Source organism: Mchenga conophoros, linkage group LG9 (genome assembly GCF_057382185.1).
Source record: "Mchenga conophoros isolate Kocher_MC1m ecotype Shallow Benthic linkage group LG9, M_conophoros_male_GT1.1, whole genome shotgun sequence".
NCBI classification, from domain to species: domain Eukaryota; kingdom Metazoa; phylum Chordata; class Actinopteri; order Cichliformes; family Cichlidae; genus Mchenga; species Mchenga conophoros.
In genome coordinates, this window is record NC_140534.1 from 31,229,142 (window position 1) to 31,246,652 (window position 17,511).

Sequence of the window (17,511 nt, forward strand, 5' to 3'; positions counted from 1 at the left end):
TGCATGTGTGGGTTCCCCCCAGGTACTCCGGCTTCCTCCAACAACAAAAGTCACATACCACATAGGTATATAACATTTAAAACAAATACAATATCCCATACAAACATGTAAAATATACAATAACAGATCAAATTAAGAAAACATGACTGTTAGGTTAATTGGTCTCTCCAAATTGACCTTAGGTTTGAGTGTGTGCGTGCATGGTTGTTTATCCTGTCTGTCTCTATGTTTCCTTGTGATTGACTGTCCAGGGTGTACCCAGCCTCTCACCTGTTGAAAGCTGGAGAGAGGCATCAACCATGTTTTTGTTTTTAAGTAATTCAGTCTTAATGTAAGTAAATCACTCCACTTAGTCTTTTCACTAAATGGTATCTCCCTACAGACACAGAGCATTGAGAAGAAAAGGGATCTCCTTATCTGCTGCCTCATTAGCTACCTCGGGGAAAGACAAGAAGATCTTTTTCATGACTGCCAGGTTTGTCATATTGATAACAGATTACTTATTAACTCAAGGGATCCGAATGTTCTTCTCTCCTGTCCTCTCCTATCCCCTGTTCTCCCCTTCTCCATTCATCTTCTGTCTGCTCCCCTCTTTAGATAAACTGAAATATATTGAAAAAGCATCTTAAATAAAATAAAACGTGTATGCTTTTTGTTTCTTTCTTTTTAACACGTAGGAATGTGAGGATTACACAGACAATATGATGAAGGTGATTGTGATCCACAACATCATGGCTGAGGAGGATCCATCAGATGTGTTCATTGTGATTGAGGGAAACCAAGTGATGGAGGGATGTGGAAGTCGAACAAAGGCATGTGTACTGCTGATGGGACTGATATATGCTCCGAAGGAGCTGAAGAACACATCTGACACTTTTCAAAAACTTTTTTGGAACTTGACGGTACGAAACTACTGAAAAGGGTCCACGGCCTCAAAAATAAGCTTATGCAATGCACACACATTTCCCCTCTTGTTCCCAGAGGATATTTTGTCCAGACATAGCTTGATGGAGCTGACAGCAAGCACAGAAACTATTGAATGTTGGTGTTAGTGTTCTGTTCTATCTATACATATGTTTGATAACGTACATGCACAGAAACAACCTCGTAGAGTTTCTGTATGTGCTTTTGGCTTTTAAAATGGACTAAGTGGCCTTTGAAAGTGTTGTCTGCATTAGCTGTTGTGTTGCACTTTATTCTGTGTTTTTATGGAATAAAAACATTGAGATGATGAACCATTTGAATATCTTTTTTGGGGGGGTACATTTTACCTTATATGAATAGGTAATGTTTATCAACTGATAATAATTAAATTTTATTAGTAATTATCAGGTATTACCAACTAGCAAACAAGAGATAATTTTACCTCATTTCAATGAGTAAGTAGCTGTTGAATGTATACATAAATATGGGGTAAATTTTACCCAATTTAATTAAGTATTCCATAGCTTTTTATTGAAGCTATTTTATACACAATATATTGAACTAAATCTACCACAAAAAAGTCTATGCAAATTGTTACCTCAGATTTATTGGGTAAATTCTATAGATGACTTCTTACAGTGCACACAACCCAGGATTCAAATCATGAATAGATAATGGGCTTGGATTTACATCACTATGAATGAAATGTGCTCTATTTGGAAGCAGCCCCCCCCCCCTCCCTTTCGACGGGTTGTGTGTGAGACTTTAAAACAGCAAACTGTAAATTATAAAATTTAAATTGTTATTGATCCCTTTACCACGAGTCCTAAAGTGTATATTTATTTTCTTACTCTTCTTATATTTATTGTTTGTTTACTTGCACTGCTGTAACTGGAGCCTCGTCGTCTCGTCTCTCTACATACTGGACTGTATGTAGCGGGGTTTAAGTTTACTTTGACTTCAGCAGGCGCACCGAGGGCTCTCGTGCTCACTTTTCGCGTACAGAATTTCGAAAAAACATCGGTGCAAATTATAAGTCTGTATCATGATGTCTGGTGTTTTCGTGTTTATTGGTTTGTTTTTATTTTGTTTTATTTTGCGAGTTGGTTATTAGATGCTGCTCCAGCCACCAGTGAATCCCTCACCGCCCCGCCCTCTCCTCCCTGTGCAGCAAGCAGCAGGCGCACCTCGCAAACGGAGGGCGCCCTTACTCCCAGCAAATGGGCGATAGAAAACCAATAGGTGCCTATGACATTCCCAATATGCGCTGGCTGATGTCGGGGCAGAATGAGTACGAGCAATTTATTTTTGTTTTTTTGCCGATGCCCGTGATGCCGCCCCCCACCACGATGCTGCCCCGGGCAACCGCCCGTGTCGCCCGTATCAATAACCGCTACTGTTCTTAATTTATAAGAACATATTTCACTTTGCATCCCAAAAAAACTGCACTTTTCTAAACAGCATGTACGTTGTCTGTTACTTTTTGTGCAGTTCTGTTAAAAGGTTAAACTTACAAGTGAGTGGCAGAAAAAAAGACTGCTGCAGTAACTTCCTCTTTTGCTGAACATAATCAGGAAGGACAAGAAACTTTTTACATTGTTTTAGTCTTTGGGTGTTTCATTAGTTCTTCTTCTGACATTGGCAGCAACTAGTTCATGTTTTATTGTAATTCTGCTTCATTTCATTCTACAGTTACAAGACTTCACTTGAGCTCCTTAGGTAAGAGATCCTTTCGTGTTTGGTTTTTTCCTTCTTAAATTAAATTTTAAATTTGTAATTCATCTAATACAGATACACAGTATTGTTAGCCAGAAATCATGTTTAAAACAGCAGTATTATTTCAGAGGAAGAGACATTTATGACTGCAGTATATATTGAAAGCAGGGAAACACATGTCTTTTTTTAAAAAATACATTTGATTCACAACTGGTTTGGTTACTAAATGGTTGTTTGTCTAAAGATAAACACTTTAAAATCATTATTGATTATCTACATGCAGATTCTGGGCCTTTTTATTAATCGGGCCTTTTGTTTAATGGTGAACTTTACATGTATGTAGAAAACTTTTTTAAAAAATCCAGTTTCATGCATCTTAATGCAGCCACTGTCACAAACACCACCAGCATAAAGATTTACTTTCAGTAACATCCAAGCAAAGTTACAAAAACATGTTCAGCAGACATTAAACTTACTGCTGTGCTATTTTGGTGTCGGCAGAAGTTTGATTTTGAAGCTGTTTTTCAACCAAGACAAGAAACAAAAGGGGGTCAGCTGATGGCTATTCAGCATCAACATGTTAAGTGGGTATTTATTGATGTTTTGTTATCTGTATGAATTCAGTTTTCTGTGTTTTGTTATTGTTTTTCAGTGCACACAGCTCCACTGAACTTCAATCTGAACATGATGACAGTTGGCATGTTACTGATTGTCCTCTTTCTTTCAGGTGAGCTGTTTTATATATGATCACTGTCTTTAATGTTTGTTACTCTGAGTTTTTACAATGAATCCAACTTTTTAAATGGTGGAGGATAAATGGCTGTCACCTCAGGAATATCTGTTAAAACTTTACATATGAAAATCTCAGTGACTTACTAGGATGTATAAGTGTAGTTTGATGAACATTTAATAATGTTTAAAGAAGAATAATGAGGGTGTTAATGTAATAATTATTCAGTTGTATTTACAGGTACTTTGGCTGATTGTCCTGATGAAGCAGCAGTCTTCATAAATGCATCAAAGAAGCTGGAAGCACTGAGTGGATCTTGTTCGCAAATCCCATGTAGCTTCAGACCCAAAGACGAACAGAAATTTAAGAGCCCAAGAAAAATCTTTGGAGTGTGGATTAAAAATCGACCCAAATTTGGCAAAAATCCAAACAATGTGATCTTCAACAGTAGTGCAGCAGTTAAGATTTATCCAATCAGTATTACTGGGAACCTGAGTCAGAGAGACTGCACAACTCTATTTTCTAATTTAACCACCACATACACAGACACATACTTCTTCAGAGTAGAGAGTGAACCATTCAAGGCAACAGCAGAATGTGATCCTCTTCAAATAACAGTCAGGGGTAAAGAAATTTCAAGTTTATTTTATAAGATAATTATACAATATAGTTACACTCATTTAAAAACTTACTTTTAATATTTTAATTTTCATTAATATTATCAATGAAAATTAAACTCAATTTGATAATTGTATATTACACTTATAATGATTTTTATACGGAGTCCACTGAGTGGACATTTCTACTTTCTTATTTCAGTTTGTGCACTGTTATTATTCTGAGTACTTGATTACATTTCTAAACATCTGAATTTAAGAGTTGCATTTTACAGATTTTTAAAGATTTTAAAAGCTGGTATGAGGTGCAGTCTGCTCTGTAGTATTGATGTTTGTGTTGTCAAACCACAGATTCTCCTTGGAGGATTACAATCCCAGGTGATCTGAAGGAGAAGGAGTCTGTCACTATAACCTGCTCAGCTCTCACTCCCTGTCCACACTCACCTCCTCAACTCACCTGGAATCTCCAACAAGACTCTGCTAACGAAATAGAGGAAAACACAGATGGAAGCTTTACAACTAAAATCCAGCAGAACATCACTCTGTCAGACACACATGATGGAAAGAAGATCAGCTGCTCTGCCAGATATCCTGTGAACCAAGGAAAAGACACCAAGACAGCAGAGACAGAAGAGACTCTCAGTGTTTCATGTAAGACAATTAGAGTTTGTTGTTGGATTCTGTCAACATATCATGATTTATGGGAAGTCAGCTCTTTGTAACAAATGTAATCTGTGTCACTCCTTTTCTTCAGATGCTCCCAAGTACACCTCAGCATCCATCAGTCCATCAGGTTTGGTGTCAGCAGGCAGCTGGGTGAAGCTGACCTGCTCCAGCAGAGCCAAACCTCCAGTCAGCAGCTTCACCTGGTTCAAGAAGAGCAGAGATGGAGCTGTGAAAGTATCTGAAGGAGAGATTTACAGCTTCAATGTAACAGATGGAGGAGTTTATTACTGTGTGGCCACTAATGATCTGGGTAATCAGACATCAGGAGTGATTCATCTAACTCTTACTTACTGTGAAGGTAAAAGTCAGTCACAGCTAACATTTAGCTTGATTTTTTTAAAATGAATTCAATCATCAAAGTGTATAAAGTGTTTATCCCCCCCCCCCCCCCCCCCCTTCTTGCTAAATTGTCTTTGCATCATACCTTACCACAGTGGAGAGAAGGAAATGTGTTTAAGTGAGACTGAATTTAGTTTAATGAACTTTAAAGATCCTTCTTCATGGGTTTTTTCAGCCTTGTTTCAAAATTATGATTTTGATTCACTTTAAAAACTTTTATTTACTGTTAATCAGTTATTCTGTCAATTACAGTTTTTCTTTGCTCTACAATCCTGTTGCATTACAGCTGAAACACTGGATGGTATCTACACTATAGTGAAGACTGTGGGAATCATAATGCTTGTGAGCACACTGGGCATGTTTGAGTGGTAAGAAAAATGTTTCTATGATACACTAATTTGCAGAGGTGTCAAAAGCACAGAGAGTCTTTGCTTATGTAGACGTAGCGATACTTGTGCTAAAACATACTTGAGTAAAAGTTGAAATGCCAATTCCGCTTGTTTGGAAGTAAAAGTGAAAGTCAAAAAGTACCGGCTCTGAAATATACTCAAAGTAAGAATGTAAAATGAACTCCTAGAAGAACCTTTTTACTACCTGTTTTTATGCAAAGCTAAATGAACAATGTGCTATATTAATGTAATAATAACATTATATTGGTAAATAGCAATACAAACTTTATTTCAGTCTTGGTATTAGACTGAAATAAACTATCTCTGCCAGTATCAGTTAAGTAGAACATGAGCAGAGAAAAAGAAGGAAAATTAAAAATAACTAAATTTTCAGTTGATCACATTGTAACCGGTGGGTTTACCTCTAAACAGGAAAATGAGCACATTCAGGGGTTAAAGTCGGATTCAGAGGGTGGGGGAACCCTAAGAAGGAGTGGCTCAGTGTGGGGGGAAAAAATTCATCAACAGAATAATTTCTATTGAGAGCTCCAGTTTTAACTGCTGCTCTGAGGTTTACTGCTTTTTGTGGATTTACACAACTAAATTTAAACAGATGTATGTCAATGTTTCATGAGTTGTCCTGACTGATTTCCATCCTCTATACTGACAGTACACTGTTTATGCTGTATTTATATTATGCCATATACTGTTGGTATGAAGGTGGAATTCATTATCAGCCATAATTCATATTAATCTCGGCTGTCCTTTATGTAACCTAATGGGACGAAAGTCCCAAACAAATAAACGAGGCACTTCCCACTTCACTCCTCACCACGGGGAGACACTTACGGAGCCCACGGGCCCGTCTACTCACTCAATTTAACGCCACAGGCAGACCAAACATGTAATTGGACCTTTCCGACACCTAGAAAGATAGTGTAGAATGACAGGACAAAAAACAACCTGCACCACACAGTTCTTCCCCAGCCTATATAACTTCCGAGGTGATTGCTGACTGGGTCGAGGTGCCAAACGAGGGTGATGAACAGCAGGTGCGTCCTGGAGAGATGGCCAAGTGAAAGAGAGACAGAAGGGTGGGAGGAGCAAGAGAGGAGGAGGCGTGGAGAACAACTAAGTTGCAGCCTACTTTAACCTCTGACTATGCCACGTGGTTTTATAGTAGTAGAAAGTACAGATATTTATTGTAAAATTTAGGGAGTAAAAGTAAAAAAGATTTAATTAAAAAACTACTTAAGTAAAATACGCACATACATAAAGAGTTGCACTTCATTATTTCCCACCTCTGCTCATTTAATCAGAATCATCAGAATCAGAATACTTTATTGATCCCTAGGGGAAATTATTTTTCGTTACAGTGCTCCATTATAAACAAACATTAACAGAGACAGACAATACACTAACTAAGAATAGCACAATATAGGCATATATATATATATACATAAAAGTCACTTATTAATAAATAGCTGAAAAAGAACATATGCAAGAAGGGTGTAACTGTTGCAGTAAACAGTGTGTTAAGTGCATGAGTTGTACAGGGAGATTTAAAACTATATACTAAGTAGTTATTGCTTCTCATTTGTTTTGTTTTTATCCCTCAGCTGGTTCAGATCAAGTCGCTCCAACAATCCAGAGACAGAAAGCTGTCAGATGAGCAGAGTCACATCACAACACATCAACTAAAGTGTCTGCAGGACAAACTCCACTGTAAAATATCACTTAATTCACTCCAATGTTGTAGAATTAGTAGAATCTTTTACATTCTTTATAGTTTGTTTGTTCAACAGCTGTACATGACCATCATACTCTGAGTACAGAGATGGTGCTGTCTTCCCAAAATTGAACTGTTCAGTTTTGCATCTTTAGAGTGAGATTTACTAAACAGAGCAAAATATCATGGCCAAATGTTTCTGATAGGTCTGGTTAGTTTTACAGGCACATTCAGTTCATTTCGGTATGACATGTCTGATCTGCCAGTCACGCAACTTAGCTTAAGCTCTTAAACTAACTGGGGATTAATCCTAGGGAGAAATTAAGATGTAGCTACATTATAACAATTATCTGGAGATCATGAATCAAACTATTTTATAAATCCATTTGTGTACTTGATTCAAATATTGTACTTGCTATTTTACGCTTTCAGTAAGGAATTCCCTGAAATTAATATTCAAGAGGGTTGGTGTAGAAAACCACTGACCACTCTTTGTCTAATAGTCTATGTTCATCTTTTCTCTTAAAGCTGTAATGTAATTAATCCTTTCTAGCTGTCATCTTTAAACCACATATTGGTGAATAAATTATCATTTATACACAATTTTCTGAATGTATTCTGTGAACATGGGAGGTAGATACTGTCTCTCTGTAAATATTCCACTTGCTTTTTAAAAAAAAAAAAAAAAGCGCATGCAGACTGCTGTCTGTGCTGTTGTTTGACCTCTCTGCAAAGGTAAATAAAACTTATAAAGACAACCTGTTTGTGTGAACCTCAGTTTATTTTAGATTTCAACAACAAGCTTTCAGTCAGAGTAATCTCCTCTCTGATTGGAAATTGGATGTGAGATGGAGAGTGACTGAATACTGGAGGGGGAAAAAAGAAAATGGATTGTTTCTTTGTCTTCATGTCTGATCTAGAGAATATTCATTACAATTTGATGAAATTGGTCCACCCCAAGGATCGGTTCCCCCCGTCACAAACAGAGTAACATAGTTTAGGCTGTGAAGTCCCAGGAGGATTGCCAGGGGAACCCAAACAGCCTCTGTAATGGTCTCCAGTCAAGGAGGCCAATACATGAAAACGGAAAGACCATATTGTGCAGTCTGATGGTGAGTAAATGCACTGATACTTTCCTCTGATGTGCATTAACTGGTGTGTGTTCTGAATGGAAAATAAAGTGGGTATTCTATTCTTTTTCTAAAACATGCTTATTTTAAAGGGTACATTTTTTTTAACTGTTTACTGAGTCTGATAACTTTAAAATGCAGTTCCAGCATTTCTGTAGTATTTAAAGCACAGTAGAAATCCTACCAGGATGTAGCAGAAATTTATTATTATTATTAATCGACATAACAAGTCACCATGATACATAGAAATACTGTGGCACCTGGTCATGGAGAGTGGTGTTGCCTCTCCCTATACCACTACTTGCTGCCCTTTCCTGGGATTCGGGTACTTGTTGGATTGGGGGGCATGTTGCTGGAAGTTCTGGCGTGACCCATTGTCTTTGGCGTGGTACTTTTCAGTTTCCCTGCTACATTCTATTTTTTGTTGTTGTTGTTGTTGTTGTTTTTTGCTCCTGATTATGCCCCAAATTATGAATCATTTTTATTTTTAGTGTGTGGCTCCTGGTATTGGCAACCTTAAAATAATTATGCCAGATGTGTCAAGGGCGGTGTGGATGCAGGACTGAAACACAGGACTCTGAATTTATTTACAGTGAATGACAATGACGATAAGTAAAACAATCCTCCATGTGTGAGTTTCTTTTTCCCCTTGTGCTTGCTCCATATTCCTGTGCTGTGACTTCTCTAGTGTAAGTGGTGAGTTTCCTTCCTCCTCGTGGTGTATATGTACAAAGTGCTTAACTCCCTCTACTTGTGTTGGCACACTCTGGAAAACAACAAGCAACCGGTAAGTACACGCCACACTTCACTCCGGAAACACTGTCACTCACTTGCTGGGAACTGAACTAAATGATTTCTCTTAACGATCCAGCATCGACTGAGGCTCAGCTCCTCTTTTAAGGAGCTACTCAGAAGAGGCTGATCAGCAACAGATGACTGTCATGGTCTTCCACGTGTGGCTGGTTTAATGGCAGGAAACCCTCACGGTGTGTTCACACCGAACGCGATGGACGCGAATAAAACGCCCCAAACGCCCCTAATTTGACGCGTGTACATTCGCGTCTCAACGCGTGTCCAAGAAAAATCCATCGCGCGTCAAAATATCATATTTTGACGCGCGTGAACCGGAAATGTGGGAGGAATGTGGGAGGGAGTTGTGCCAGACCTGGTTTTGCAAGATGGCAGCTATCGAGCTAGCGCTTGAAGAGAGAGTCTCCCTTCTCTATGTACTGTGGAGAGCAGAGCAGCAGCGTAAAAGACGTCCTCGCCGTACCTGGGTCCATCAGGTCCTCCAGAGGCATGAGCAGTTTGGTGAGTTTCACCACTTGCTCCAGGAGCTGCGCCTGGATGACGGCCGATTCCAGCGCTATCACCGTCGGCCAGTTTGAGGACCTGCTTTCCCTCGTCGGTCCCAGCATTGCCCGCCTAGACACCAACTACAGACGCTCAATCCCACCTGCAGAGCGCCTGTCCGTCTGCCTGAGGTTAGTAAAACTATTTAATACGGTAGTCCTTTATTGATATCTGTGCTAATATGCTAATCCATCCAGTTATACACTGCTAACATGGATGTGCTATGCTAACAGTGAATGCTGTCGGTGTTTACTGAAAGCAAACTGTGGTACAGAGACGACTCTTTATAATATTTCTAGTGATACTCAGAAGGTCTCATCAAGTCCCGATTTAATTCGATTTATGCTGTTATCAATGTTTGCATGATAGCATGGCTGTGGTGTCCTATCAATGTATGCGCTCGGTGTTTGCTGATATCAAACTGTAGCATTAGGACCACTGAGTTAACCTTGTAGTGATACTCACTCCTTTTTATTTAGACCTGGTTTAATTCTGGGATAGTTGAATATTTGTATATAATCCCTGCAGCTGTCAGACTCTATAGCAGGGGTCACAGCCTTTATTAAAACAGAGTTAGATAAAACTGTGAACAGTTTGGTTCATCTCTAGTTACATGGTTCTATCTTGATAAGCTATGTCTTATCACAGATTAATTTTTCAAAAATATTAATGATTTAAGCAAGGAAAGGGCTACATGTCAACATACAACTCTTTATTTCTATTAATGTCTTACTTCATTCCTACCTGATTGACATGTTTAGGAATTGTGAGTGATTGGCTCACTGTAGTTGTGAAAGTTGCTACCAATCAAATTATGATATGTTAAAGTTAAAACAAAACACAACTGTTTTAGATATTATCTAATATACATTTTGTAATTATCCTTATAATTACAAAAGGTTTTATGTAAGATTCATGTTTTGTGATTTAAATCTGACATCACAAAAGTATTTTGGAATTTGAATGATGTATTTTGTAACTGCAGTACACATAATACTGATTTTGAACAATTTTGTCCAGGTTCCTTGTCACCGGGGACTCCTTCAGGACCATCGCGTTCAGTTTCAGAGTCGGTGTGTCCACGGTGAGCCAGATCACCCCCCAGGCAGCGACGTCCATCTGGGACTGTCTAGTGGACGACTTCATGGCTGTGCCTTCACCTGGAGACTGGCGCTCCATCACAGAGGGATTCCAGGAGCGCTGGAACTTTCCTCTGTGCTGTGCAGCTCTGGATGGGAAGCACATCCAGACAAAGGCACCCCATATATCATATAGGAGACACACACATTGATATACACTAAATATTCATTTCATTTCTTTTTTGTGGTGCCCAAATTGATGCACCTGCTTGATTTTGTTTAAACAATTATTGCACACTTTCTGTAAATCCAGTAAACTTCTTTTCACTTCTCAAATATCACTGTGTGTGTCTCCTGTATGATATTTAACTGACATTTTTTATTGTAACAACCAACAATTTATACAGGAAAATAATGTCTATTAACAAGGTTGCCCAAACTTCTGAATCCCACTGTATCAGTATGTTTTGTCATTAGTATAATATGAAATAAATTCTACATGTGTCAAGTCGTGTGCCAACATTTGCTGTGTAGTAGAACTGAGACATTAGTCATTATAAACATTTATTTGAAATAATATTAAAAGTCTCAAACAGAAAAACATTAAACATAAATATATAAAATATAAGAATTTACAGAGAGACAGGAATAAAAAGGACCAGCTGCTCTCCAGAGCAGGAACAAGGCTGAGGAGGAAATGCTCCATTGGAGACTGGTGTGGCCTCTTCAGGGACTCCAGGATGGCCAGCTCCACCGCCGATGGACCGTCCTGGGACCCGTCCCTCATCTGCCTCGGAGCCGTCCTCCTCTGTGGGCCTGTAAAACAGCACAAAACACAAAGAAATGAGAAGGCTGCTACTAGATTTTAATTTCAACATTGAAAAAAAACAAAAACAATAACCGGATATAATCAGATTGGTTGTAGATATTTAGTAAAGGTGATCACAAGGGAATCCCACCGACTAAAAAGGTATCAGTGCTTGCTGTACATATCTGTGGGTGCAGCAGCAGGAGCTCAGGGACTGGGGATGCTCTGCTGCAGAATCAGTTGGTTCTATCAATACAGTATTAAATGTTAACAGGTTCGATATAATAATCGTAGAGTAGACAGTGGTCCCTCATTTATTGCAGGGGTTCTCAGAATAACTAGCCCCTGGTCACAGTTCTCACAATTGATTCTCAAAGTGCAAACCTTTGTAGATTGCAAAACGTAAAAGTATTATTATGCCGCGGTTTGTCTTCATCTGCCCGCCACTTTCGTGCGCCTTTTTCCCTCACGGTGCAGGTGTCTATTTCCGAATGAGGCTCATAGTTATGGGTGTTTTTGTGCTGTTTTTTCTATTGGACGCGATGGTTATCAAAACCAAACGTGATAAATTTGGCAAGCGCAGGAGATTTGTCAATCAGGCTGCAGAATGCAATGCTGTACTGTGCAATAAAAAATCAGCGAAAAAGCAAAGCAGTGACGGATGAACAGCGGGACCACTGTGTGCTGTTTATTAATAAACAATAAAATATATTCCTAAATGATAACATGCATAAAAGCAGAACGGTATTTGTACGTCAGTGGGAAAATAGCGGTGGCTTGCTAGCTTTTGTGCGGCTTCCCCGGGTCAGTGAAAACTTTCAAAAGAGAAATGAATGAACTTACCAGGTTGCCCGATCTCTTCACATATCTTCCTCCAAGCTCGGTCCTTTTTATTCCTGTCTCGGTACTGAAAGCAGCTGGTGTTGTACAGCTCCGAGTTGTTTGCTATCGCATTGATTAGCCTTCCCCTCCATTGAAGTATGAAAGGCTTTGGCTGGATCTGCCCCTTTGACCTAGGTAACAGCCACGTCACCAGGCTCCTGATTGGTTGTCGCGGCGCGATTTGACGCTGGAGTTCAGATTTTTCCAACTCGAGCGGTAGACGCGAAACGCGCGTATGCACAAAATGCAACACAAAAACTCACGCGCGTGGTTTTATTCGCGAGTCAAACGCGCCAGACGCGCTACACTGACGCGCGTTTCACGCGTTTTGGCGTTTTGGCGACGCAAATCTGCTTCCGAATTTTCGCGGGACCCGCAATCGCGCGTCATCACGCCTTTCCATTGACTTTACATGTAAACCTGACGCTCTATTCGCGTCCATCGCGTTCGGTGTGAACACACCGTAAGGCAGAACTTGGCTGATGACCTCAAGCGGATTAACAACACTGCACTCCCAGGGAAACTGAAACTCTGGTGCTTCCAGTTTGGGTTATTACCCAAACTACTGTGGCCGCTGACAATGTACGAGGTCTCACTCAATCATGCCAGTCGACTAGAGAGGCTAGTGAGCTCCTACGTTAAGAAGTGGTTCGGACTTCCCAAATGCCTCAGCAGTGTTGGACTCTACAGCAACGGTATACTGTCATTGCCTGTCCCTAGCCTGGTTGAGGAGTTTAAATGTGCAAAAGTGAGGCTTGCGATGTCACTCACGGACTCCCGGGACCCCATAGTGAGAGGCACTGATCCCACCCTAGCAACGGGGAGGAAGTGGACCCCAGCCACATCTGTGCTACAGGCAAAATCCGCTCTACGGCATCTTGACGTGATGGGTCACGTCCAACAGGGCAGAGGAGGATTTGGTCTTGGCGCAGTAACACCTCGGTGGCAACAGGCATCTGTACCCGAATGTCGAAAAATGGTGGTGGAGGAGGTGCGTCGACAGGAGGAAACAGCCAGACATGCCAGAGCCGTGGCACTGGCCAAACAAGGTTGCTGGGTGAATTGGGAGCGTGTGGAAAAGAGGAAACTCTCATGGAGTGAAATCTGGGGCGTGGAATCTAATAGACTAAGTTTCATCATCCGAGCGACATACGATGTGCTACCTTCCCCAATAAATCTGCAGCTGTGGTTTTGAAAGGACCTATCTTGCCCTCTGTGTACAGTCCCAGCAACATTCAAGCACATCTTGGTTAGTTGTAGGACTAGCCTTACTCAGGGCAGATACACATGGAGACACAACCAGGTTCTCAGGTCTCTAGCTGAGAAAGTGGAGTGCAAAAGAAAATCCATCAACGCTCAACCTTTCAAGAACCAAGAGGAGCGTCAGTTTTCATCAACATTTGTCCGGGAAGGAGACAAGCCAAGGACAAGCCCCTCAACCTCAGACCTGGGCCCGCTGAAGGTTGCGAGGGATTGGCAGATGCAAGCGGACTTGGAACAGAGGCTTTTTTTAAAATATATTTCAACATATTTTAAAAAGAAAGAACTACAAGAAAAAGGAATGTATGAATGGACAAGGAACATTTTTATTATGAAATTGCTTTAAAAATATTAAGCACAGTGTTACAGCTCCATACGTGAAATGATCTCTCTTTTTTTAATCCAGGCAGTAGAGTAGCCTGTCTGTGAACATGGAGGCAGTCGGCATGTTTCTGATTCCCCTGTTTGTTTTAGGTGAGTATTTCAGTATTTTAAAGTCATTATTGGAGTTATTTTACAACATGAACTTTATTTAGAAACATATCTGGCATGTGTTACTGTGTGCGGCAGGCAGGATTGTACCCAAATGCTAAACTCAAAGGCAGAACTAAACTCAAAACACAGCTTTATATCTGGATGAAAAAAGAACTAGTAACTAAGGTACAGGCAGAAAACACAGTAGGGAATGAGGGAGATTGTGACGCAGGACAAAGGGAGAAGCTGACATAAATACACATATGGGCAAATGAAGGAACGCAAACTCACAGAGAGGGACACAGAGCACAAGACACAAGGAACTAATAAACAAGGAACTAAACTGATTACAATTAAACTCAGAGACTTAATAAGAATTAACTCAGAACTAACCAGTTTAACTGAAATCATAATACACAACAGTCACCAAAACACAAGTAAACTCAAAACTCTTGGTCAAATGACCCGGAACCACGACACTATCCTGATTTTAAATTAACATGTTTTATGTACAAAATGATAACAGCAGCGGAAACATGATGTTTCTTGGCACTGACAAACAGGCGACGGATGGCCTGGATTGCAGCCATTCAAAGATCAAATATAACGTCCCAGAACACTCCAGCTCACAGGTTAGTCTGCTCCAAGCATTCCCACAAAGGTCAGTCTTCTGTTGTAGTTAATACGTCATTTTCATAACATAATTGGTGATATAGGTTACAAGCAAGTCTGGCGCTGAACAGAAATTGTCGCGCTATGCTCCTTTATTTATTGTGTTTATTGTGCATAAATAGTGAATTGTCCTGACACAATATTGCGTTTCGCCTCTGTTATTATGGTACATTGACAAAAACATATACTTTTATTCACAGGATAAAACAGTTGTTTTGTATCACTAATTGCCCAGTGCGATTACAGCATACAATATTATTGTCACTGCTACATTTCTGTGATGCTACCAGAAATTATTTCCACTGCTAATTAATTACCATTGAGCTCAAAGGTCCTATTAATAAACGGTTAACGAATGTGTATTTATGAAGACGATTTGTGAGACTGGTAAACTTATGATACGTACGATGGTCTTTTGTTCTACACGGTGCATTTCAAGGGTCTGTACCCATCCGGCGGTAAACTGTACCTGGGCTTGTTGCAGTGACCTGAAGTTACTAAACTTCATGAGTGTGTGCACTCACTCCAAGAACCGTATGATTATAAATATGCATATAAATATGCTACAATGAGATAGCTGACTTCATCTAACTAGCAAATGTTGTTCAGGCTACGTTGGTGATGCAGTTTTTTTAATGTGTATGATATTTTTGTCATGCGATTTTAAAGCCGGTCCTACAACCGCATCCAAGAATAACATGCAGCTTATCTCAGAACTGTCGGTGAAAATTATTCTTGGAGCTAGGTTTAATTGAGCTGCATTTTAAAGAGGTGCAATTTCACAATTTGTGTATATTTTCTAAGTTCACTATTTTGTCATGTGTTGAGAAAAACACAGATTTAAAAATTACATGGTCTAATATTTACATTTAGCATAACTGCAACATGCTTTTTTCGTTTTTTTTTTTAAAGACTCGAAAGGACTTGAAATTCAAAATTTCAGACTTGTGACTTCACTCGGACTTTTACACCAGTGACTTGAGACTCGACTCTGACTTGCCTGACATTACTTGAGACTTGACTTGAGACTTGAGGATAAAGACTTGAGACTTACTTGAGACTTGCAAAACAATGACTTGGTCCCACCTCTGTTAGTTACTGGAGCTGGAGAGTGAGGTGTTTGGAAGGACTCTCCCTAGCATTATCTGCCCTGTTACTGTACTACCTTAATAACCCATGGTAAGGGCAAAAATTGTCGTGCTTAAGAGTCTACGGGAACGTTATAGTATGTATGTTCAATGCAGATAGATATATAGTGTATACAGGTATATAGGTATACATGTCTTCCAAAAAGGACGATCTGATATCCTTGTGTTGGTATTGTTCCCACATCATCATAATAAATGTTGTTCCAGGTTCAACATTGCAAGTGACCAATCACATTGTTGTGATGTCCCCCTTTTGTACCTTTGAAAAATACCGCCTTAAAAAAATATACTTCACTTGCGAGAAGAGAAACCGCTTCTGTCCGCCGATCCAGGAACTTCTTTGCATTTCAGGATACCTTTCTTTAATAAATGGTAAGCATTATACATATTGTCCTTACAGGGGCAGTTTCTCTTCTCGCAAGTGAAGTAGATTTTTTGAAGGCGTTTGTTTTTTCGAGTTAGCAGATGACGTCAGGAGAAGGTGATTGGTCACTTAATAATAATAATAATAATAAACTTTATTTATAAAGCACACTAAAAAACCAAGGGTATACCAAGGTGCTTGACAAAAAATAAAATAAGAAAAAGGAGATGGGAGGGAAAAGAGAAAGGACATGGCACGTATCAATTATAAAACCTTGACAATCATAATATATAAAAGTAGTTAACAAGCATAACGCAAAAAAATGTACCAACGCACACCAAATGTTAACTAGGTGGAAAAGCAAGATTAAATAAATAAGTCTTCAGCCGTGATTTAAACAGTGGCATAGAGTCAGACGCCCAGATAGCAACAGGAAGGTTGTTCCATAAGACTGGGGCAGCTACAGCAAACGCACGGTCGCCGCGAGATTTCAGCCGAGAACGAGGTTGCTCCAGAAGAAGTTGGGTAGCAGTGGTCTGACAGGAGTGTGTAACCTAAGAAGCTCATTGAGGTAGCTCAGCGCCAAATTATTAAAAATTTTGTAAGTGAAAAGTAGAATTTTAAATTGAATACGGTACTTAACTGGCAGCCAGTGCAAACCAGCAAGAACAGGAGTGATAGAAGAAAACTTCCTACTACCTGTCAAAAGGCGTGCCGCCGCATTCTGGACAGTCTGCAATCTAACGAGAAGGGAGGAGGAAAGGCCAATGTAAAGAGAGTTGCAGTAGTCCAACCTGGAAGTCACGAATGTGTGAATAAGTTTTTCCAGGTCATTGTGCGGAATATAGCGCTTTGCCTTAGAAATGAGGCACAGCTGATTAAAACTAGACCTCACAACAGCAGACACTTGCTTGTCAAATTTAAATGAGCTATCCAGTAATATGCCCAAATTACCTGCATAATCAGAAGGGGAGCTAGCAAAAGGCATCAGAGCAGCACACGTGGGGTATTTTACTATCGAACACCACGATCTCCGTTTTCTTTTCGTTCAGGACAAGAGAATTACTCTTGAACCAATCTTTAACCTCATGCATGCATTCACGAAAATAGTGAAAAGACATAGCAAGATTGTCAGTAATCTCAAAATAAATCTGTATATCATCAGCGTAGC

At 39.8% G+C, this 17,511-nt stretch overlaps 2 protein-coding genes, 1 long non-coding RNA gene and 1 pseudogene across 3 annotated transcripts; 2 read left to right on the forward strand and 2 right to left on the reverse strand.

Annotated features, from left to right (window-relative positions):
- The window catches only part of LOC146567570 (sialoadhesin-like), a 163,886-nt pseudogene that overhangs the window by 66,133 nt on the left and 80,242 nt on the right, over positions 1–17,511 (reverse strand).
- Positions 1,827–7,256, forward strand: LOC146567576 (myelin-associated glycoprotein-like). Its single transcript, XM_085287513.1, has 8 exons — positions 1,827–2,215; positions 2,617–2,643; positions 3,293–3,367; positions 3,611–3,994; positions 4,339–4,638; positions 4,742–5,011; positions 5,339–5,420; positions 7,061–7,256. Exons 1-8 carry the CDS (start codon positions 2,212–2,214, stop codon positions 7,140–7,142), a joined length of 1,224 nt encoding a protein of 407 aa, XP_085143639.1. The 5' UTR covers positions 1,827–2,211; the 3' UTR covers positions 7,143–7,256.
- Positions 9,409–11,170, forward strand: LOC146567577 (uncharacterized). The gene is made up of 2 exons (XM_085287522.1): positions 9,409–9,784; positions 10,674–11,170. The coding sequence occupies exons 1-2, from the start codon at positions 9,525–9,527 to the stop codon at positions 10,942–10,944; spliced, it is 531 nt and encodes a 176-aa protein (XP_085143648.1). The 5' UTR covers positions 9,409–9,524; the 3' UTR covers positions 10,945–11,170.
- Positions 11,280–12,503, reverse strand: LOC146567578 (uncharacterized). The gene is made up of 2 exons (XR_014893952.1): positions 12,384–12,503; positions 11,280–11,548 (listed from the first exon to the last, which is right to left on the reverse strand). It is a non-coding gene; the product is annotated as an uncharacterized LOC146567578 (long non-coding RNA).